This window comes from Lytechinus variegatus, chromosome 5, assembly GCF_018143015.1.
Source record: "Lytechinus variegatus isolate NC3 chromosome 5, Lvar_3.0, whole genome shotgun sequence".
Lineage (NCBI taxonomy): Eukaryota > Metazoa > Echinodermata > Echinoidea > Temnopleuroida > Toxopneustidae > Lytechinus > Lytechinus variegatus.
In genome coordinates, this window is record NC_054744.1 from 700,677 (window position 1) to 726,058 (window position 25,382).

General features: G+C 37.8%; 1 protein-coding gene across 1 annotated transcript in view; it reads left to right on the top strand.

Annotated features, from left to right (window-relative positions):
• Positions 1-25,377, top strand: part of LOC121415018 (coiled-coil domain-containing protein 87-like) — a gene marked incomplete at its 3' end in the record, with an annotated part of 48,649 nt that extends 23,272 nt beyond the window's left edge. Inside the window, 7 exon segments of the mRNA XM_041608060.1 lie at positions 1,013-1,205; positions 2,493-2,663; positions 6,619-6,639; positions 8,558-8,658; positions 17,043-17,208; positions 20,514-20,630; positions 25,214-25,377. Of these exon segments, the coding sequence (XP_041463994.1) occupies positions 1,013-1,205; positions 2,493-2,663; positions 6,619-6,639; positions 8,558-8,658; positions 17,043-17,208; positions 20,514-20,630; positions 25,214-25,377 (933 nt within the window).
• Between the last annotated feature and the right edge of the window lie 5 nt (positions 25,378-25,382).

Genomic DNA, 25,382 nt, shown 5'->3' on the forward strand with positions numbered 1-25,382 from the left:
ATAAATGACATCGTAATCCACTGCGAGATCACAATCACATGTGCTCTTAGCCAGTGTGTAGCCAACTTTTTGAATTTCCATGGTTAATTTGCATATTTTGGCGGCCATATTGGATTTTGCCAATTTGCGGAATATGCTCAAAGTTAAGCGAGTGGCATCATTAACTCTTTATGCGTTCACCTGTAAGCCCCCTGTGTGTTGCATTATTTTAGGGTCTCATTCACATTCGTGCCATGAGTCACAGACTCCTAACAATAAACCTGGCCATGGTATTGTTTGTGAGGAGGGTTTTATTTATTTTATCCTCACATTTTTCAATGAACTTCCTGGCTGTGATCAGGGTGTATTGATTTTTTTTGAAAACTCAACGATTCTGTAATTTGTAAACTGCGATAATCTGTCGAACGCTAAACTAATGTCGCACGCGCGATCGATCGATACACATAGAGGTGCCGTGGCCGAGTGGTCTAGGCGCCTGGCTATACATGGAAGTCCAGGGTTCGATCCCCGGCCACGGCACCTATGCCCGTGAGCAAGGCATTTATTCTACAATGCTCTTTTATCCTGCTTTCAAATAAATGGAAATGCTATATGCATTATTGATAACTAGGTGTGCACTTGTTTAAAAAAAAGAAGAAAAAAACATATACGATATACAAAAACGCCAGGCTATACATTGTAGCTAGGCACGCTCCGGGGCATTCAATTGTTCGAAAAAGAATGGGACAGGGGACGTCTATGGGAAATGTGTGATTGTGCAAAAATGTGAACGAAACACGCCTACGGATGTGCAATAATGCGAACGTAACGCATGAAGAGATAAGATTCAGCCTTGAATTGAAAAAGTAACCATAAAAAACATTGCGTATGTAAAAAAAACAAGAATTAGTCAATTTTCTATGGGGCTTAGCCTAGCCTGGACTATAGAATATGAATGTTGAATCAAAGTAAAATGGGGCCTAAAACCTTACAATGAACTAACAAACAGTCTTTCTTATGTGAATACTTGCAGACAATTAGAACAGGCTGGCCCAAGGGAATTCAGGTTACCCCGATCACGTTCATTACCAGAATTCCATCTGTATGAATCTATTTATGAAGAGATTGGTTTGGATCCACCCTCAAAAGACAGTAGACCTAGGAGTTCTTATAGACATAGACCCAAGTACAACCTTGATGAATCTGATCAAGAAGAGGACAATAAGGTAAGGATTTGAACAACATATTAATGCTTAATTTAATTCAATCATTTATTATCCAATTCAATATTGCCACTCTCTTTTTACATTAAGACAATCACGAACATGTGAAAAAGACAAAATAAATACTAGAATTTTAATTTGTCTTGAGGACGAATTAGGTGATCTGTCTAAGAATCTAGTGATCACGATCACGATCTATTTTTTTTTTCTTATGATCATGATGTTAATGCAGATTAATATGAGCATCATGATAATAAGCGCAGTTTTATTAATGAAAGGACATGTTGAATACTGTTAAAAGACATTGAAATAAAAGGTGGTATGACAAGATCTTGTTTTTCTAAAGAATGTCAATTCCAATTTAGCAATTGATAATAAGAAATAGTGAGAACGGTGTTGACGAAAGCAAGAATCTAGAATCTAGCTTTGAAAAATTTAAATCAGTATCCATAGACAAGATTTTTGGTTACCTCATGAACAATTATGACCAAATGACCTTTCATTTCTTACATTACGATAGATAGATTTTATTTCAAGATATTATGCAAGCGTGTCTTTAAATACATAGTAGGATGGAGAAATTGAATAGACCAGGTGAATAGAATAGCAAGGCAATGAACACTAATGGAGGTATTTGTTGCACTTCTTCTTGGAATGCGTTAGCATGTTCTTATAACAATACTTGGCAAACTCTGAAATACCAGTTGCTAGTACACGCATTGTTGTGTTTATGGATATATTGAAACGCACAATGTAAAAGAATAATCAAGACATCAAGGTTGTTACTAATATCCCACTGAATATAAAACCATCATGTCACTTTAGTACGAATGAACTTCTTACCATGCACAGAATGGAACCCAAAACTGACTGATAGGGGTTACACGCAAAATGAGACAAAATTTAATAAATAAAAATAATAGACCCTGATGGGTTTCGATCCAGGGACCCTTGCATTACAAGGCACATGCACTAACCATCAGACCATAGTAACTGTAATACACTTGCAAGGCAATGATAAAATATAACCTCTAATTGAATTTTTCAAGTGCAAGTTTTATCATAATAATATACTTCTATACATTATTAATATTTATGATGATCTCCTGCTCAAAATGATAAAAATGTAGCATATTTTGGAAGAATATAAACCCAGCTACAATATGTCGAAAACCGGGGGAAAAACGACCAATGATTACGGAGAATCTTAAGTGTTAATGATTTTGGACATAAATTGTGCTACATCTGTATGTTTATAAACCCTGTTCCTTTATGATATTCCTTGCTCAGTCTGAAGCTCATCCTACTGGAGCCAGAGCTAGTAGACCAACACAATCTAGACCATACTCTAGCTCCTATATCAAACAAGATCTTGAGAAGTTATCTGCCTACCGCTCTGCAAAGACGGAGAGAAAAAGAGAAGCTCTCCCAGAGGAGGAAGATCTTCCTCCACTTTTACAGGTAAAATGCATAGAAGATCCATGAGATAGATGTGAATTTAGGTCGTAGATGATCATCAATCATATTATCAGCTTATTTTTGTCTCGCCCACCAGAGGTGAAGGCGAGACTTAGGGATCCAAATGTCGTCCGTCCGTCGTCTGTCGTCCGTCCGTCACAAACCTAATGACACATAACTCAACAACCTTAAGTCGCTTTTCGACCAAACTTGGATGGTATATGGACTTGGGGGACCTGCATGATATGCTGCACTCGGAGGTCACATGGTAAGGTCAAAGGTCATTTTCAGGTCATCGTTAAAGTTTACATGCAAGACTCTATTATGACATCTATCTCTGCAACCGTAAGTCGCTTTTCAACCAAACTTGGATGGTAGATGGACTTGGGAGACCTGCATATTATGCTGTAGTCGGAGGTCAGGTGATAAGGTCAAAGGTCATTTTTAGGTCAACGTTAAAGTTTACATGCAAGACTCTCTTATGACACCTAACTCTGCAACCGTAAGTCATTTTTTAACCAAACTTGGATGATAGATGGATTTGGGGTACCTGCATGTTATGCTGCAGTCAGAGGTCACATGGTAAGGTCAAAGGTCATTTTCAGGTCAACGTGAAAGTTTACATGCAAGACTCTCTTATGACACCTAACTCCGCAACCGTAAGTGACTTTTCAACCATACTTGGATGGTAGATGGACTTGGGGGACCTGCATGTTATGCTGCAGTCAGAGGTCACATGGTAAGGTCAAAGGTCATTTTCAGGTCAACGTTAAAGTTTACATGCAAGACTCCCTTATGACACCTAACTTCGCAACCGTAAGTCACTTTTGAACTAAACTTGGATGATAGATGGATTTTGGGTACCTGCATGTTATGCTGCAGTCAGAGGTCACATGGTAAGGTCAAAGGTCATTTTGAGGTCAACATTAAAGTTTGCGTGCAAGGCTCTAATGACAAGTGTTACCATCCCAATCATTTCACAATGAAGTTTCGATACAGTTTTGTTGCGTGCCCTCGCAAATCACGATATTTCTGGTCATTTTCACAAGTGGGCGAGACACAATATCGCTCTTGCCTTGTTACAATTAACTAATATTTCAAAATAATGATGCATTTTATTAATTTGGAAGAGGTCATGCATCTATAAACTCCCTTATTCAGATAGATATTTCCAACAACTTGTGTGACATTAAACATTGATTAAAGCCTGTATTATGTGTTTGGTAAATTTAACAGTGGTTAATTTTCAAAGTTTGATGTCGTTGTCAGATAAAAATCAATCATTTAAAACAAATGTTGGAAAGATGAGTTTCAATTTTATGTAAAATTTTAGGTAAAATTTAGAATGATAATGCCCAAACTCTTAGTACATTTTCATTTTGGTTATAAAACCTGGGTGTGTTTAACAAAGTGTTCAGTGTGACTTACAGTCAAGCTTGATGCTGAAGTGCATATGATATGTAACATGCAATCTTATTGATGAATACTCTGTAGCGTGCATCCTCTTAGCATGATTTGACCAGTGTCGTAACGCCTTTTACACACCATGCAACTGGAAATCTAAGTGCGACTCTAAGTCATACTTAACTCTTTGTCAAACACTCCCTAGTTCCGAAGCAATGGAATATGACTAGAATTTGAGAATTACATGCATAAACTTTCTGATATCTTAATTTGTATGACTAGTAATCATAATAGACCGGCCAAATATAAAAATAAAACTCAGAACAAAGATTCAACATCAAAATTTGTTAATGCCCTGCATCCAGCTTAAAGTCTTAATTGGATACTGAGGAATAATGTATGGATGTTAATGAATTTGAGATATGGAACACATAATTCATATTATTGATAGTTTTCACAAACTTTTATTTTGAGTAAATCACGATTTTATGTTTCATTGTGCCATATGTGTATATGTGTACATGTGTAATATTCAAATTTGAAATGTATGTTTATTAGACTTGAAATTTAAAACTTGAAATAAGTATAGGTAATAAATAGGTAATAAATATAGGTAATCACACAAAAAATATCAAAATGTGTGATATTAAAAACAATTTTAGATTTTAAACTAAAAATGGTGTTTTCACGCAAAAGTGACATCTTGCATCGGTCTGTACGTTATTTCTCAGTATTTTGGCAAGATATTAAGTCTGGATGCCAAGCATTAGCAGGCATTAAAAAATTTTGCCGTCCAAAGTATAAAAAAAATGTTTTGGCAGGTCTACTTTCAGGGCTCTTTATTAAGGAAAATAATTAAATCATGGAGGTACTGCACTGAATATATTGTTAAATACAGTTTCTAAATATATGTCATTGTTAAAATTAAGTTTCTAAATATATGTCATTGTTAAAATTAAGTTTCTAAATATATGTAATTGTTAAAATTAAGTTTCTAAATATATGTAATTGTTAAAATTAAGTTTCTGAATATATGTAATTGTTAAAATTAAGTTTCTAAATATATGTAATTGTTAAAATTAAGTTTCTAAATATATGTAATTGTTAAAATTAAGTTTCTAAATATATGTAATTGTTAAAATTAAGTTTCTAAATATATGTAATTGTTAAAATTAAGTTTCTAAATATATGTAATTGTTAAAATTAAGTTTCTAAATATATGTAATTGTTAGAATTAAGTTTCAAATAACTAGGATATAACAGTCTACCTTTTTGCAAGATTACAACCACAGAATAAAATCCATTGTTGTCCACTTTTTTTAGGCCCCTACTAACCAAAGATACCTTGCCCTGTACCAGTGAAATGCAGTTCAACATAAAACTAATATGAAATTGTATTTAACTTTTCTCTTTTTTAATGCAAATTTTGTAATAACACTTATTATTTCAACTTTAACTCCTGTGATAATACTGTGATGCTTGAATGGCAATCAGATTGTTTCTTGCTAACCACTATTTATATGCCCGTCATAGGACGCATTATGGTATCATGCTCGGTGTCTGTCCGTTAACTTTTCCTTGTAAACGCATTAATTTCCGTTTGTCTTAACCTAGGCTCATATAATTTGTTTCGTATGATACTAGCATGGATCCCAGGAAGCCTGGTCACAGTAACATGTCTTCATCTTACCCTTCTGCAGTCCTTGTAAGCGCAAAACCTTCAGTTTAACTTAACCAAGATTCATCTAGTTTGGGGTGTATGATACTAGTATTGATCCCAGGAAGCCTTTTGATGTTTAGGTAAAAAATGTCAAAGGTCAAGGTCACAGTGACATGTTTTCATCTTACCCTTCTGCAACCCTTGTAAACGCAATTACTTTAGTTAACTTAACGAAGGCTCATATAATTTGGTGTGTATGATGCTAGTATGGATCCCATGAAGCCTATCGATTTTGAGGTCAAAAGGTCAAAGGTCAAGGTCACAGTGAAATTTTTTTTCATCTTGCCCTTCTGCAGTCCTTGTAAATGCGATAACTTCAGTTCAACTTAACCTAGGCTCATGTATGTAATTTGGTGTTTATGATACTAGCATGGATCCTAGCAATTCTAATGATTTTGAGGTCAAAAGGTCAAAGGTGAAGTCGCCACTTTCCACTTTTCTTGCTTGACCAATAACTCCATTTTCCACGTTACAGATGAGCACATTATGTGCTTGCCTTAGCGACAGTCTTATTAACGATATTTAATGTAATAACACATCATCCCTTCCTTGTAGATGTGTGTCATAAGTACCTGTCACATCGTTCTGTTCAAGCCTTGTGGGTGAGTTGCTTGTGATTGCCCACAACTCACCTGAGACTTGCGTGTGCTTCTGCGTGTAAGTTGCATGTGAGGTACTGTCAATGCGGCTAACCTGCGAACGACCAGCAGGTAGCAGAAATATTTGCCCCGCACATCACATGCAAGGCTTGCATGGAGCAATGTGACTGGGCCTATACATAATCATCTTAGTTGCTCATCCTTTTCCAATCAATCATTTGTCCTCAATCTTCAGCTTAATTCAGTGTATACTGGGGTGAGTTTTGTGCATGTCATGTTATGGTGTGATATTTAAGGTGGAGGGAATTTTATTAATGAACTTGATTGGACTTTATTTTCTTTGATATCATCAAACCATGCAGGGACAGTGATTTTCCATTTACAAATTGATTTTTTCCATTTTTGAAAACCTTTTATTCTTTTCAAACATGATCTAAAATAGAAATTACATTTTGTCACAGAAAATGTTCACAGAAAAACACGAATTCCATTTTGCAAAGATATATTGAATGAGTTTTCACAACAAAAGTGAAGAACCAAAGTGGATTTTCTTTGATTTACTAGCAAACAAAAAAATCTCTCCGTATGCATGTTTCTATTGAAATATATAAACATCAACATTTGGAAAATGAAAGTATATATAAAATAGTACCAACTTAAAAGCAGATGATACATAACACAATATATAGTTGAGACCAGAAGTTTACATACACCCAGGAAATTCAAAGAAAAGCTGACACTTGCCAAACATTATGAAATTTACTGTATTTTATAATAAGTTTTGTGCTATCATGACGAATTTGACATTAAACAAATGTCATGTCCCTTCATCACATTGCCTTGTCACAAGGAATTGAGAAATTTTTAGGTGTCATTTTCGCCCCCCCCAAATCTTCATATTTTAGACAAATCATATATAAAAACTTGACAAAAACATTTCATATTTGTGCTAGTTAGATGTACTTCTCAACACAAACATTTCAGATTACACTTTTTTGTGCAATGATGACATATGATAGAAAATGTAATATAAATAGATAAATAGATTTTTTACATATATACATTTTCATACTATATAAAACCATGTTTGAAAATATAATAACTAACAATAGAATACATTTGGCACAAATGTTACTTTCTTTTCTTCAAAGGAGATTCCACTTGAAATATACTTTCATTGATCACAACTGCATCCCAATAATGTGAAAGTGCTTAATATGCTCTTTCATTTGATACCAAATTCATCATGGTAGTACTTATATTTTTGAAGATATAGTAAATTTTACGATGTTTGGCAAGCAAACAAATTTAACTGAATTCTATGGGTGTATGTAAACTTTTTACCTCAACTGTATCTCTTAAATAATATAATCTTGTAGAGGTCTGAAGATGTCACTTTGGTTGATGTTACAATGTGCAAAACCACTTTTCTTTTTTTCTTGTCATTATTTCTTTATTCACCACTCTTTATTTTTCTTCTAATGGCTTTATTACCTTAAAAGCTGAACCTTTGCGAGGGTTTTCTTTTCGTGAAGTTTTTCATTATTTTTGTGTTTTGACACCCTTATTATGTTACGAATGTAACATGTCTTATCTTGAAAAAAAGATCCTTTTTACATGTTTTTTGGTCACATGTGGTATCCAATCACCAATGAAAGTGGGCCCCCCAGGAGATATGCACATATACATGTATACGTGTACAAAAAAAAGTTGAAAAATACAATTAGTAATTAAAAAAATCAGCTAGAATTTCACTTTTTTATTTCTCAAAAGAAAATCAGAGCCTAGATTATTTCCTAGCATATTTTTATCAATATCGAATCACTGTAATATTACAATGTATTTTTCATGTAATGATTTCATTTTATTGTCATCTTATTGACTCTATACACAGGTACAAGGGTACACAAAAATTGTAGTTTAAGCCACTTTTTTTGCACTTTTTTTCTGTTCTTTGCATGGACATATTTATGTACAAAATACACGTCAGCATGGAGACTGCAAGAAGCATGTTTCAGCACATGTTTTGTTCTTTTGCTTCTCTGAAATAATGTAGACGTGTTTGGTACATCTTCCGATCGCAGAAATGGATATGCAAGGGTGAAGATGTTGATACGATGTATGCATGCACTCAAAATGATGGATTGATTGCTTGATGATTTCTTGTATTTTAGGCTGTAGATCATAATGAAAGACAAGAGCAAAGGAGGGTAGCAATGAGACATCAAATGAAGGAAACAGAAGCAGAGGCAGATAAAAAGGAGCAAGAAGAATTGTAAGTTCTTGAATATAGACTTTATCATTTTCATATTTATAGTGAGAAACCTTCCTCCTTTCTCTAACATTTTCTCTGTTGTCCTCTCATCATACTTCTGTAAAAGGAGAACAGTTTTATTTTCTTTCTTTTTAATCTTGATTTCTCATTTGAACATGAAAATTTAGAATATTTTTCAAGAGGAGCAAGGGAATTGTAAAGTTATAATGCTAGAGGGAGAGAGAAAGAGAGAGAGAGAGAAGAGGAGGGAAATAATAGAGAGGGGATAGGCAGGTAGACAGAGTTAAAAAGAGAGAGGGGAGGTGAAATTAATTTAAAGGGGTTGTTCACCCTGATAAGGCTGTTTTAGTAAAAGCAGAGAATATTAAATGTTTGATGAAAACCAATTAGAGCCATGAATTTTAAAGATTTTGATTTCTAACATCATATGCAAACAGCTGCGTCTTCCATATACCAATAAATTCCATTTTTTTTATTGGAACATGATGAAAGGAGTATATTTACCACAATAAACGGACCACCTGCTTATTATATGCTCAAGTCCAGCACCACACCATCCGAAAGGTACACCAATTCTTTGCGCCAGCACACAGTCTTCCCACGTTCTTGTACACAGCCCATCGCACAAGCAACTCTATATTTCCTCTCCACTTCGTCTCCTTCATGAACGGAGAGCAAAAATCCTGCAGCCCAGGAGATTTATTCAACCGAAAGCCGGACAAGCGAATGACACCATAGCTGGATGGCATGGACCCTGAAGTTTATGAAAATGCATTGCCGCCGTGTCTTATCCGTGGTCTTCCCGCCAAAATGACGTAATATAACATCACTACAAAATGGCCCTATTTTTCAATTTTTTAGACATTCTACACATAGCACTCTGGTTTCAGCCCCCTCTTCAATATGGTGCGTACATAGAAATCATGCATTTTTGACCTATTTTTTGCCATATAGCTGAGGTTTGTGAACGATATGCCTACTGTATTGATGTTTCCTGCATTTGCATGGTATTAAATCTTCCAAACAACATATTTTCATCATCATTATGTCTCTGCTAATAAAAAGAGGATTTCAGCAAAGACTGATTACCCACTGGAGAGTCTATAAGCTACGTTTTCAGCCTAGTTTCAACAATGAACCTATATCATGTACGACTGCATTAGTTGGGTCGGAAATGAGGGATCCTGTGCACCATCATAATATGTTTTTAATCAACTTTTTCGTATTGCCTGAAGGGTCTAGTTAATGAATCTTGTGTTCCCTTTGCCAAATCGTGTCCCACGGGGTTCAAAATTGATAACTTTAGCGGCCTTCTTGCATGATTTCTATGTACGCGCCATAATGAAAAGGGGGCTGAAACCAGTCTATAATGTCATTTCCAACTACAGTCCGACCTCTCTTATCCGGACACGTTGGGACCAGCACCAATCCGGATAAGGGATTTATCCGGATCTGGGAGACCCAATATTAAATACACGCAGCTGCGCTGCTGGCTGCCTCCCCAGGCCACCAGCGGTAGCTACACTGCACTATTGTAGTGGGCGTACGGTAAAGACAATATTCACTGCAGAGTCAGTGCAAATTATAGGCAGTGTTTTTTATCGAAATGAAATCGATCGATGGCCAAAACTCTTGGATAATTTACCTGCTAAAATGACTGAGGTATACATCGAGCATATTTCGAAAGAAAGCTAGTGAATGACTCGAAACCAAGTTTTAAAATTAGATCATCGCGGCGGGTATCGTAGCTTCGCAATGTCAGCCATTGTTCCACTGACTGTAGGCTCAAACATGATAGATGGCGCTGTCCGTATTGAGGCCTAAAGTTAGCTAGCAAGACATGTGTTGTTTTTCCCGCGAATCAAAAAGAGAAACGTGATGAAATGTTTACGCTGCACCCTGATTTGCTGGAAATTATCATTCCTAAAGTTCTTTTGGTGATTTGGGTGAGATATTTTCATGTTTGGTGTAGGGTGACTATGTTGGGAAATATATGTAATCACAGTGGGTTTATGTATAGGATTGAGTTTAGATTGAAATCTCATTTCCTCACGTACCTGTACTAGATTTAAAAAAAAAAAAAAAAATCTCTGCAAGTGTGCGTCCGGATAATAGAGAGATCCGGATAAGGGGAGGCCGGATAAGAGAGGTCGGACTGTATTGACATATATTTTCTAAAAGTAGAGATATAGATGAAGAGAATGATATTATGCTTGACAGGATACATATGTAAAAAAAGGTTTCGGTATACTACAAAAGAAAATAAATTTCTGAATCGATTTTCGACAAAGCAAGAAATCTCCCAAACCAATGATATGCAAATTTCATGACCTAATTTGCATATGTAAACAATAATTTCTGTTCCTGAAATTTTGCATGTATCTTGTGCATTACTTGAACAATGTATTTTTAAAGTTTAAAAAAATTAGAAGCATGGTTTGGTTGAGATATTCTCCCTTGACTTCATGCTATGTGTAGAATGTCAAAAAAATGGGGAAATAGGGCCATTTTGTAGTGACCTCATATATTACGTCATTTCGGCAGGAAGACCAAGAATAGAACCTGGCCGCAATGCATTTTTGTAAACTTCAGGGTCCATGCAATCCAGCTATTGGGTCATTTGCTTGTCCAACTTTTGGTTGAATAAATCTCCTGGGCTGCCGGACTGCTAAGTGCTCTAAAAACTTGCAAATTTTTGTATACCCCATCCTACTGGTATCACGCTCGGTGTCTGTCCGTCTTTCTGTCCGTCCGTTAACTTTTCCTTGTAAACGCAATAACTTCTGTTAACTTAACCTAGGCTCTTATATTTTGGTGTGTATGATACTAGCATTGATCCCAGGAAGCCTATTGATTTCGATGTCAAGATCACAGTGACAGGTTTTATCTTACCCTTCTGAAGTTAATGCGATAACTTTGGTTGAACTTAACCTATGCTCATTGGTGTGTATGATACTAGCACACATCAAAGGTAAGGTCGCCACCTTCCATTTTTTTGCTTAACCAATAACTCCATTTCACTCATTACAGGTTGGCGTATTATGTGCTCGCTTTAGCGACACTCTTGTTTTGTTCTTTCAGACTTGAGAACTTTCCAAGTAGATGAGCATAAATCTGACTCCTGTTTATCATACTGCTGGGGAAGAGCCATACTGGTGCTTATTTTTTCCTTCGTGATGAGCATGAGGCAAACAGAGAGAGACCATTTGCGTAGGGCTCAAAGAAGGATAGAAATTAGTATTTGCGTGTCCATCTGCACAAGAGAAAAAGGGCAAATATGTTGATTTGCATGTCCATGTGCCTGAAAGGAAAAGGGCGATGCCGAGGATTTGTGTATCCATGCGCCCAAGAGAAAATGGGCAGAGCCTTGGATTTTCGTGTCCACGTGCCCAAGAAGGGTCGAGATGGCCACGTACCTAAGAGATTAAGGTGGAATTGTGGAGTTGCGTTCCTGCACCCACCAAGTGATAGCCAAGGATCCCTCCTCGGACCTGAACTCAATTTGGGGAGTGTTGAACTTGTAAAGAAAACCTCACTCCTTCAGGACTGCCCGACCCAACGGCTATCGGGTCACAACAAGACTGAGATAAGTCCATTGAACTCTTTTCTTGGCATAGACTAGGCTCCATGGGAGCATCAGCAAAGGGCTACCAGTCCCTAGTCGTGGGAGACACAGGAGTCCGACCCCCTTAAGCTGATGCAAAACGTGACCCCGCTAGATTCGGGAGACGTTTCTTGCTGATAGGAAAAAACTGACCCTGTCCGATTCAGGAAATATTTCTTCTCGCTCCCCCAGTCGATCCTGTACCTTTTTCTGCTCCCCCCGCAGAGCCCACAAAAGAAGAAGAAAAAGAGGGAAACTATTAAATCTCGTAAGCCCCTGTTATCTTGGGCAGACCTTTTTTTCTGATTCTTGTGCCAATGGCCAGGTGTCGCAACTTCATATGTTCCCCCAGAACACCTTAGAGCGGTGCAGGTTTGTTCCCCCACGCTCCACGTCAGCTTCTGTTGCTGATGTCCCCGAGCTCCTAGCTGATCAAGCAGATGCCACCATTCCGCACACTGGGAGTCTGTAGCAATTCTTTATGAATCACCGGCCAACTCATCTGCACGGGAACCCCCCCCCCCCCCCCCCCCGCTAATACGCAGGTGCTACTTACACACTGGTTCATCCCCAGTCAGTTGGCAGACTCCTGATTCTGTTTGTGAGTCATTCATGGGGCTGTGTACGTTATGTCTGAGGAAGAACCATTGACAGACTCACCTGGCTATATGGCTCTCGCCTTCCACCGGTCTGCACAGGATGCCACTGAGATCGAGAGGGTAACTGACAATCCACATCTTTGCCTATCCTTGATTTGTGATCCCTCAATGTTTGGGCATATTGAGGATGTTAACATGAAAGCGCTCGTCACTTTTCATTTTCTTTGGAGCTTTCCGAATGAAACATTGGCTCCTATCCTCCCTTCACTACAGGCGTCGGACTTTGCTGTCCCCCTGACTTAAGAGATGCTTATTTTTACCCCCCCATTTATCCAAATTTTTGTCTCATCTGCATAGCAGTGTGAGACTTTAGGCGCCGCTTTTCCGACGGTGGCAGCGTCAACATCAAATCTTAACCGAAGGTTAAGTTTTTGAAATGACAGCATAACTTATAATATGGACCTAGTTCATGAAACTTGGCCATAAGGTTAATCAAGTATTACTGAACATCCTGCCTGAGTTTCATGTCACATGATCAATGTCAAAGGTCATTTAGGGTCAATGAACTGAATCCATGACACATGCTCCGGCGACGATTGCTCCGGTGACAAATGCTCCCCAAAATGCGACATTTGCTCCGCGACATTGCTCCTCGACATTTGCTCCGCCGACATTTGCTCCGCCGACATTTGCTCCGCCGATATTTGCTCCGCCGACTGTTGCTCCGCCGAAATTTGCTCCGCCAACTGTTGCTCCGCCGACAGTTGCTCCGCCGACAGTTGCTCCGCCGACAGTTACTCCGCCGACAGTTACTCCGCCGACAGTTGCTCCACCGACAATTGCTCCACATTTAGCGACAAATGCTCCGGCGACAAATGCTACCTGATCGACACATGCTCCGGCGACAATTGCTCCGCCAATATTTGCTCCGCATGTAGGGACAAATGCTCCGCCAATAATTGCTCCGTCCACAATTGCTCCATCGACAGTTTCTTGGCATGTTGCTTTAAAAAAGTAAATATAAGACCTAAAAAAAATACCTGCGACAAATGCTCCTCAAATAACAATTGCTCTGCTCACGATTGCTCTACCGACAGTTACTAGGCCTAAAAGAAGACAAGACACTTGCTCTGACGAAAATATTTGTTACATCCTTTTGCGTTACATACTTTTTTGTATTGTTTTGTTTTTCCATTCAAGTTGTTGTGCCACTTTATATCATAGGTGGATCCAGGGGCGAGGGGCCCAGGTCCCCCCTATTGGCGGAGCAAAAAAAAAAGAGAATAAGGGGGAAAAAGAAGAAAAAAACAGGGAAAAGAGAGAAAAAAGAAGAGGAAGACAAGTGAAAGACTTGGAAAATAAAAAGAATCTTTCATATTTCACTATATAAAATTTTCGCTCGCACTTCGTGCTCGCATTGCCTGTTTGATTTTCATAATTATCTCGTTCAATATGGAGCTTAAATATCACGTTTGGAAGTCAATATGTAAAAGATATTTCGCCGCGGATATCGAACTTTCATTATTTTGTTTGATTTACAAATTGATTGTTTTAAAGTGATTTTTAAAAATGTTAGTTTTACGATCTGAACATTAATATTTTCTGCTCGTGCTGCACTCTTGCAAATGTTAACTTATCAGTTACCTTTATTAATTTCGTGTATTCCATACAGTTTTCAAAGTATCCCTTTGCAGGTCTGATAGTCAAAACGTATCAGCTAGCGCTTGCACGCTCGCATTTTTATTGGCAAGTGATGTATGTCTCAATATTGATTATACAACTAGCTTCTTAAAATCCACATTTTGTGATAGTCTATCAAAAGTTTCGGCTCGCGATTTGCGCTTGCATTAATTGTTAAAATGTATTCACTCATTCATCTTATTCATAATTACCAAAGTTCTTGAAATGTCCGGTTTTCAGGCCATGATTTCGTGCCCTACTTAGGCATATTAGCTTAAGAGATAGGAGAAGGTGGGAGAGGTTGTAAAAGAAATAAGGAACAGAAGTCATGAATGTAGAGAGAGAGGAAAAAATTTTAGTACAGGAGAGAGGGACGGGGGAGAAAGTGGTTTTCAAGGAAAGCAATTCAATTAGGAATGTTAAAAAAGTATAGAATAATGATAAAAACCATACAGCTTTGGAAAAGAAGCGTTGTTAGTTTTACAAAAAAAAGAGCTATTATCAGAGGAGCATTTGTCCCTACATGCAGAGCAAATGTCGGCGGAGCAACTGTCACCGGAGCATGTGTCGTTCGGGTAGCATTTATCGCCGGAGCATTTGTCGCTAAATGTGGAGTAATTGTCTGTGTAGCAACTGTCGACGGAGTAACTGTCGGCGGAGCAATTGTCGGTGGAGCAACTGTCGGCGGAGCAGCTGTCGGCGGAGCAACAGTCGGCGGAGCAACTGTCGGCGGAGCAACAGTCGGCGGAGCAACTGTCGGCGGAGCAAATGTCGGCGGAGCAAATGTCGACGGAGCAAATGTCGAGGAGCAAATGTCGCGGAGCAAATGTCGCATTTTGGGGAGCATTTGTTACCGGAGCAATCGTCGCCGGAGCATGTGTCGGGTTACCCAATGAACTTGGACCTTGTTGGGGGAATCAACATCAAAATCTTAACCTAAGGTTAAGTTTTTGAAATGTCATCATAACTTAGAAAATATATGGACCTAGTCCAGTAAACTTGGACATAAGTTTAATCAAGTATCATTGAACATCCTGCATGAGTTTCACGTCACCTGACCAAGGTCAAAGGTCGTTTAGGGTCAATGAACATTGGCTGAATTGGGGGTATCTGTTGAATTACCATCATAACTTTGAAAGTTTATGGATTTGATTCATTAAACTTAAGCATAATAGTAATTAAGTATCGCTGAACATCCTGTGCAAGTTTCAGGTCACATGATTAAGGTCAAAGGTCATTTAGGGTCAATGAACTTTGGCCGAAGTGGGGGTATTTGTGATCATATCTCTGTAAGTGTATTGGTCTAGTTCATAAAACGTGGACATAAGAGTAACCAAGCATCACTGAACATCTTGTGTGAGTTATAGTACATGTAGTTTTCAAAGTCAGCACTGCTGCTATATTGAATTTCGTGATGCAGGTGAGACCGCCAGAGGCATTCCACTTGTCGGGATTTTGGGGGGTCTTTCAGTTCTGGATTATGATGTGCATTTATCGATATCTTACTCTCCTGCTCAGTCTGCGACCAGCGCCCAGGGCGTTCACCCAAGTGGTCACCACCTTGACAGCCCATTTGTGAAGCCAAGCCCTGTGTCTGTTCATTGCAGACTCCGAGGTGTAACTTCACCTCACCCTAAATCCTTCAGATAGCTCAGGAGCTAGGTTTTTTTCTTTCAACTCTCACATCTTTTTTTACTAGGGCACAGAGTTAAATCTTTCTCAGCCAGTTCACCCGACCCAGTTCTGAATGGAGAGCATGTGGATGCCTCCTTGATTGAAAATGGGTTCGTATTCCAAAGCTTAGGGGCAGCATATTAATTGAACATGAATCTTTTACTGGAATTTTTGTCTCTCCTGCATAGCAGAGTTGGGGCGTCATCGACATTGAAATCTCAACCAAGCTTAAGTTTTTGAAATGTCATCATAACTTATAAAGTATATTGGCCTAGTTCATAAAACTTAAACATAAGGGTAATAGTGTATCACTGAAGATCTTGCCTGAGTTACAGGTCACATGATTAAGGTCAAAGGTCATTTAAAGGTCAAAGAACTTTGGCCATGTTGGGGGTGTTTGAGGAATTGTCATCATAACTTTGAAATTTTATGGATCTTGATTCCTCACTTTGATATTCAGGGACCAAGGAATTAAGATATTTATAGGTAAGTAACAGTAGCTTAAAGTTTATGCCTGATTTTATCAGCTTATGTGAGAATACTTTTTAGTTCGGCTTATCAATCTCGCCGCAGAGTTCTGAATATCTCGGAGTTTAGTTGCATGTACAGTGTAGCTGAATATCCACTATGTTACAAAGCAAACTATTACAATTATCTATGTGACATATGAGAGCCTGAGTTTCTTTGTGGTTTTAGAGTCCTAACGCGAAATAAGGCGAGACTTGTGGTTCGCGAACTACCTTGTTATTAAAACCATCGCCATCCTTTTAAAAATTGAGAAAATGCTATTTGAATGTGCAATCATCTTTGATATCTTTCTTCTTTAGGATCAAGATTAGAGAGCCAACTTACCCTCAGCCTGCTACAGTGACTACTAAAATGCCTAATAAGTCAACAGTAAGGACATCAGATGTACGGGTATCAGAGAGGATCAGTCAGACTGCAGTCACTATCAACCTCTATAAGACAGTCTTCAATGAACTTACCGATGATGTAAGGGTTTGTTGCTGTTTATTTCTGATTGGCCTAATGCCAATTCGTCCAATTCCCTATTTGTCTACTATCATTTTGTCTACCATCATTTCATCCATTGTCCACTTGGTCTGATTGTCATTTTGTCCACTTACCATTTGAGTAACAATTCAGTCCAATAGCGATTTAGTCCATATGTCATTTGGTCTACCGGTAATGGGATTAAGTGTTAATTGCTGGAAATGAATAGAAAGAAAATGGGTATGAGACCAACTAGTTATAAGATGAAATGGTCATAGACGAACTGGTGATTAGAAGAAGTGAATATTTGACCAAGTGGCTGTTAGACAAAATATTGGTGGACAGAATAGCATAAGACTACATGTATATGAAGTTAGACCATGTGATTGGACGAGTTGGCACCCATATTTTATAGTCAGGTTTAACACACTTATCTGTATACCATTTGGATGGGCGACTGAAGTCATCACTCGCTATTTGAGACCATCAACACAGTGAACTAAGCCATTTGTTTGGCAGGTAGTGGACAGAAGGGCAAGGCCTTTCCCGTATTTTACCATATAGAAAAGATAATGCAAATCTTTGTGAATGAATTGAATTTAAGCTTTGACCTCCTCTATAATAAAGATACATGAAGTGTATGGCTATGTTCTTATCTTAAAATGCTATTTAAAGACTGTATGAGAAGCAAAAAGGGATATGGACAAATCACAAATTAATAAGCTCAACAATGCTAGTTTTCTGTATTTTCACTGCTTGCAAGTATTTTGCTGAAGGAAAACGTAATTTAGCAGGCTTTAAAAATAATTGGTTTGTGCTTGTGACTGTCCTGATGTATCTGATGTCATACAGTATGAGCGATGCTGTTACATCATCATTGTAAGTTATATATTTTACTTTTTAATTGGTTATAGTGTGTTTTGCATTGATGACATCAGAAGTGGAGAATATTTTATTGTTTTTGTTGTGTGAGGCCGCTTTAGATCTGCTAGCCTAATTTCATGCCTAACGCAATGAAAGTGAATATGACATGTTGTGAGAAATCCAGTTATTTTAGCATAATTCCATAGACTATTTCATTTGTTTGCAGGTTGCGAATTCATTCTTGTTTACACTTTGCTAAGGAACAGTAAACTGAAATTACTTCATGAACAGATCTTGACTGATAATTCTGATATCTGTGCTTCTTATTTGGCTAAGATAACTGTGTCAGGCAAGGAGTTGTAAAAATATGAATTGATGGACTTTGGGGAAAGATCGTTTTGCTTTTGCATGCCCCACTTTATGGAAAAGCCTTTCTGAAGACATACAAAAATTTGCCTCTGTCGAAACTTTCAAAAATCTTCTAAAAACTTTTATCTAAGCTCTTTATGCGACTTTAGCACTCTACATAGTTGATTTGGTGCTTTATAAGTCACATTAGTATTATGAAAGCCTTGTCCTCAAAATACCAATTTGATGGTTTCTATTAAGCAAAATGCTCTGCGAGCAAGCAGCAAAAATGCATAAAACTTGCATTGGTGTGTTATGTAGCTTATAACTTATGGTTTAATATTTACATAATTTGTTAAATTTGCTATTAACTTTAGATTGGAAATTGAAATATTGAAAGACGTAATTAGTAATTACGTCTTTCAATATTTCGATTTCCAAATTGCCAACCATCCCGATTTTGGCGGAATCATCCCAATTTTTTTTTGCCAATTCGGCATTACGAATATCAACTCCATAATTCTGATTTTCATTAATTTTTACATTGATAATATTGAAAAAACGGCTGGAGCAAAGGTTAGACCAATCTGAAGCTTGCGGACACCTGGATATCGCGATATCCCAAATTGCATTATTTTCCCACTAACTGAACACACTCTTGTACGTAGTTTTTCACTTTGCCTATCTCACATGGCGCGCACATTGCAGAAGCGCGTGCAAACACAGCTAGAGCGACAACACATGCAAATACAATGTATGCTTGCGACGTCGCGAGTGCGAGTATACCTCGTTGCTAACCCAGGGAGCTTCGGCCTGTGCCGGGTTACCGACCGACGGGCCGCGCCGGAGCTCCGTGGGTTACCGCGCTGCAAGTGCATACGTGTGGAAACGTAAGATCCAGGTCAACGATCGTCGGATTAATGGCCAAAGGATGTAGTTTTCCGTGAAATTTTGAAGCCAAAATTACAAATTTAGTGTGTGGAAACTGGATACCGTCGCCAATGCGTCGTTTGGATTGTGAATGTGAGTTGTGACTGTGATTCCGATCGTTATACAGACAGTGCACTGGGCAGTGACTGAGTACCGGTACCTAGCCCTGTCGCGGCCGTCCGCTTCGCGGTCGGAGCACCCTGGGTTAGTGAGTACCGTACCGGCGCATTTACAATTGCATAAGTTCATGTGTAAGTTACATATGCATTTAGACTGTTAGTCTGTTTTCGTGAAAAAAGCCAAATTAATTAGAAATACAAGGAGTATTCTGAGAAATATCCAGTTATTATTGTAATGGAAATACATGTTTTTGAAGTAAAAAAATATGGTACAATTTCATGAAATGAATCCTGTTGATTTTCCTGTTTCATATTTCATTACTTTGGGACAAAATTAAGATATTTTCTTCTTTGTGGACAGGTAAAAGGCTCTTCAAAAGTGAAGGAAAGCCCCCCATTTCATGTTCTAAAATTCCAAAAATTTCTAATCGTGGCAGGGGGTACACCCACACACCTTCCCGCGCAAAATGTCACACGCTCGTTACTCTGTGTGAAAAATGGATTCCTCTTTTTTTTTCTTCTAATGTTGGCAAGTGGAGCGTTGTGGCCCAGTGGATTAGTCTTCGGACTTTGAAACAGAGGGTCGTGGGTTCGAATCCCAGCCATGGCGTAATTTCCTTCAGCAAGAAATTTATCCACATTGTGCTGCACTCGACCCAGGTGAGGTAAATGGGTACCGGCAGGAAGTAATTCCTCAAAAAGCTGTGTGCACCGAGAAGGTAGCCTAGCTTAGCCGGTTAATAATAGCAGGGCCCGCTGGGAGAACAGTTTTCGGAACTGAAGTGGCTACCCTGGGTAAATATACCTTTATTATTATTATTATTATAATTATTAAGTATGAATTACGTTAATGTATGAACAGATTTATAGTGAAAGGATTAAAGATGATTTTTTTTCACTTTGATTTTCTACTTTTACTTCTACTTCTACTCCTTTTATAGTTCTCATCTGCGCTATAAACAACTGGATGAAAGGTTGTGGAGCATGGTTTTCACTGAGCTGCAAATAACATTTTCTAATATTCTATTTTGCTTTGACACAAAGGTTGATGGAAACACTATTAAGAAACTCGATGCTAACCTCTTTAGAGGACAAGAAATCAAAGAAGTTTATGAAGAAATCCTCAAGACATTACCAACTGACCATATGACATTTGATATGGTAAGTCCTTTTCATTATGTCAAACCCCCGTTTGGAGAAAGACCGCTATTCAGACTGCAAACTGCGGGAGTAGACCCCAAATTGTGTTTGAGATCATTTTGAAGCCCTGGGGGCCGTTTCATAAAGCTGTTTGTAAGTTTAGAGCGACTTTAAAAACGACTGGTGATAATCGCCAATGGTGTGTACCATTTACCGCAAGACAGGATCACCAGTCGCTCTTAACTTACAAACAGCTTTATGAAACACCCGCCTGATCAACCCCGCTTGACCAGGTAATCCCCGCTGTCTCAATTTCACCTCCACAGGCCAGATTATGAGCGTTGAGCCAGGGACGAAATGATAAACAACAGCTGTGCTATTAGACTTCTCTGCCTGTAGTAGGACCTTATGGAATGAAATTATTGTATTCGATATTTAATCACGTTTTCAAAGGCATATTGTATTCAGAAATTCAATGTTAGTCCATTTTCAATTTCGAAAGAAGAAAATTGACCTCGAAATAAGGAAAGTAAGTGAATAAAAAATGGCGGCATGCTTTGCCGGGACGCGTTTGGACCGAGGTCAAGAAACAGGTGTTTTGATACTTACGTGGGGCAGTAGGTTTGTCGTAGTGGAGAAGAGAATTGATTGAGAAAAACCATGGAGTAGGTCCATGGAGTAGGTCCATGGAAAAACTGGGGTATAGTGTTCTCAAACAGAGGTTTTCTTCATGTTAATTGTTATGCAAACTCATTGGATTATGATAAATAGTATGTTATACAGTGATGTCCTTTATGGAAGATTTTGTAAATATCAGTGACTTGATAAAAGAAAATTAAGAAATGCCACATTCTAATCCGATTTCCAACTTTTGAGTTCATTATTGTTCATCAAACCTTGAATACAGTGATTTTGTTCGTTTTGAATATGCGTATGTACAGCCGTGTGAAAATGAAACTTTATTCTACCATTGGTCTGCTTATTCCTCTCACAAATATGTTACAATCCCTTGAAAAGTGATATTGGCCTGAAACATCAAAACTAAGACATATTGGATTTTTAGAGTCCCATATCGTATTCATTATCATAATCCTCATCATCATAATCATCAGCATTATCATAATTTTCATCAAACATTGTTACGATACTGCAACAAATAACAATGAAATAATTTGAAATTGAATTACCTTTTCTTTTATTACAGGAAATATAACACTCAAAAACTAAGAAAACATAAATAAATATCTTACGTCTCTTGAGGTGACAGATGTGCAATATGTCCGATTAATAATCCAAATGATAAAATCCAGATAAAAGTCCACAATGATGGCGACGATGAAACTGATGTTGAAGCACGATGAATAACAAGAGTCTCTGTAACGAGTTGAAATGTCTGTGAAGACGATGTTGATGATGATTAACAGTCAATTTCAGCAATCCATGGGTTGAATAGTGTTCATTAAACAGGTTGATGAGGTTGATGATCTCGATGAGAACTGAGAATTCCTCTCTCAAAATAACTGCAAACAGTTCATTGATGGCAGCAAATAATTCCACAGAAGATAAACATTCCAGGTGGAAATAAAGTCTGGTGTGAAACTCTTAGCTCTGATCTGATCTCATGACGAAAAACTTCCATTTGAGATCACTATACCCCAGTTTCCCTTCTCATCAATTCTCTTCTCCAAGTACGAGAAACCCTAACATGCCCCATCAAGCAAGTATTTTGGGAGTTCATATGGCCGGAGGGGGGGGGGCTAGACCCCCCTTGAGATCTCAGCCGTCGACCGCGTGATTGCGCCGAAAATTGGCACGCAGGTTGTCTGGGATATAATATACAAAAGTGTATAGTAATTTATTTCATGCGTATCGTTATTACGTAATAATGCGTAATTAGTATGCGAAATCCTATTTTTTCCTCTAACTCCATAAATAAAGCTCCAAATGTTCTAATTTTTGGCATAGAAACTCTTTGTGATGTTCTTAGCAAGTGTACATGAAAAAAATTGTGATATCAGATCAATTTCTTATGTATTATATTTTTTGCAATTTCTTATGTATTTCTCTGTTTTTTGGACCTTTTGTTTTTCATTGTTTTTCATTGAAATTCATTGGGGACTCTTCTAAGATCATAAACAGCATGAAATACATATATTTAGGCCAGCAAAACTAAAAATAATCATACATTTATGATTTTTGGTTGAAAACACAATTTACATTGACTTTGTTCACGAAATCATGTTTTTGAGCAATTTTTGGTCTGAAATGCACTTACATAACGTTGCGTAACTGCGGAACCGCATACCCGGGTGACGCAAAATTGGTCTCAAAAGTTGCGCAAGACTTGAAAGTAAAAAGTCAGTGAGCAGCGAAAATATCGCGCGACTCGTTGAGGGGGGGCCTCGGAGGCCCCCCCTGGCTTAGATAGGGTTAAGTATCAAAACACTGTTTCTCGACGTCGGTCCGAAGATCACACAAGAACCCGGCATATACAGTCACAGCAAGGGGCCACACACGATGGGATGCATGCGGAGCGCTGAGCTCGGTTTCTGCAAAACACGCCGTCATTTTTATTCGCTTACTTTCCTTATTTGAGGTCGATTTTCTTCGTTCGAAATTGAAAATGGACTAACATTGGATTACTGAATACAATATGCCTTTGAAAACATGATTAAATATCGAATACAATAATTTCATTCCGAAGGTCCTACTACAGGTAGAGAAGTCTTACGTAATAGCACAGCTGTTGTTTATCTTATGGTCCTTTGCTCAACGCTCATATACTTGCCTGTGGAGGTGAAATTGAGACAGCAGGGATTACCCCTGGATTACCTGGCCAAGCTCGGGTGATAAGGGCTTGGAAATGATATTTGGGAGTTCCAAACAAAAAAAGGGGTATAACATCGCAGTTTGCAATCTGAACTGCGGTCTTTATCCAAACGGGGGTTTCACATAATGTGGTGAAGTGATCTGGTATGATGTGATGATGTCCTGCCAGCTTTACATATTTATTACAATTATTCTAGATCACTCTAAAATTCACTATTCTAGAGGCTTCTATATAGTATTCACTATTATGGAAGGTTCTAGTATTGTCTTTTAAAAGAACATTCTCCTTCTTTCAGGAGCAATCACACTCTGGAAGACTCTTGAATGACCTCATTGAAATCAACAACATAGCTTATTCTATTGTTTGGCAGTCTCTATTTACAAATAACAATAATCCTTGGTCTTTAAATAGGCAGAGGCCTGCTTAACAAAAGCTTTTACAAACTTGTTGTGGAATGTTCTTGATCATTCCCAAATATCCTTAAAAAGGGGGAAATTACTAAATAAATGAATGTAATTGCTTAAATTACAATTCTTATATATAACAACATCATCACCTTCTTTATCATCATCTCCGTCATCACAATCATCACCATATTATCATGGTCATCATCATGGTCATCATCATAATCTTCATAATAATCGTCAGCATTGTCATCATCATCATCAAAAACATCATTATCAGCATCGTTTTCTAATGACAGGTTTCTAATTGACAGGTACAGTCAGTGTACCAATGCATTGACAGAGTCACTGTCTCAAAATCAAAAACATCTCTTCATACATACCAAGAAAGGCTCGGCTGTGGAATTCACTTCCCGCCAACACAATCCATTTAGCTCCCAACATGGACAGATTAAAAAATAGTGTTAACCCTACTTCTCCGGGAGTATTTTGATTCTTGTGATTGCCAGGGGAGGGGGCATTATGGCCCCCCCTTAAGATCTCAGCCGCAGATTGCGCGATCATAACAAACATTTGCATGATGGTAGAGAATGATGTAATCTACGCAGTTGCATTGGTAAATTTCACTGAATTCATATATTTTAGTTTTATATGAATTATGTTCATTTATTCATGAAATCATACTTTTTGCTCTGATTCACTAAAGATATCTCCTAGAACGCTATTTTTTGGTGAAAATGTGCTTTATAGCATTCTTAACAATTGTGAATGAAAAAAATTCTGGTACCAAGACCGATTTCTTATGTATTTTATTGTTTTCTTAATTATTATGTGTTACCTTGTTTTTTTAACTTTTTTTTTTATTGCTTTTTCGATGAAAATTGTTCCAGACTTAATTCTGATCATAAACAATGCAAAATTAATTAAGTTTAATCAGTAAAGTAGAAATAATGATACATTTATGAATTTTGGCTAAATACAAAATTTGCATTGAATTTGTACATGAAATCACGTTTATGAGCAATTTTGGGTCTGACATGCACTTACATAATGTTGCGTAATATCGTAATCGCGTACCCGGGCATCTTAAATTTAGTCTCAAAATTTGTGCGAGACTTGAAAGTAAGAAGTCAGAGAGCGGTGAGGTCAAAAAAATTTGCGCAGCTGATCTATCGCGAAAATTGTCGCAGGAGAATTAGGGTTAATACATATTTAACTAGCTTGATGTAGAACCTTGCACTTTACATGGATTATTACGTGCCAGTCATGGGCCACTTTTCATCATATTATGATTTCAAAGAACTATCTAAAAAAACAAACAAATGTTTGTAACACTATTTTTTTGGTGACTCTTATTGAATCCGCTAAAGGATGATTTTATTGAAACAGCAGCTAGCGAGTATGCCCTTCACAAAGCACCCCTCCTTGCATCTACAACCCTTAATAGAGGCAAAGGAGAGCGCATCCTCAATCCAGATCTTGTTCATAAAGAGGAATCTCCATGGGGGATTGAAAGAGAAGAATGGTGTAAAAGGTAAA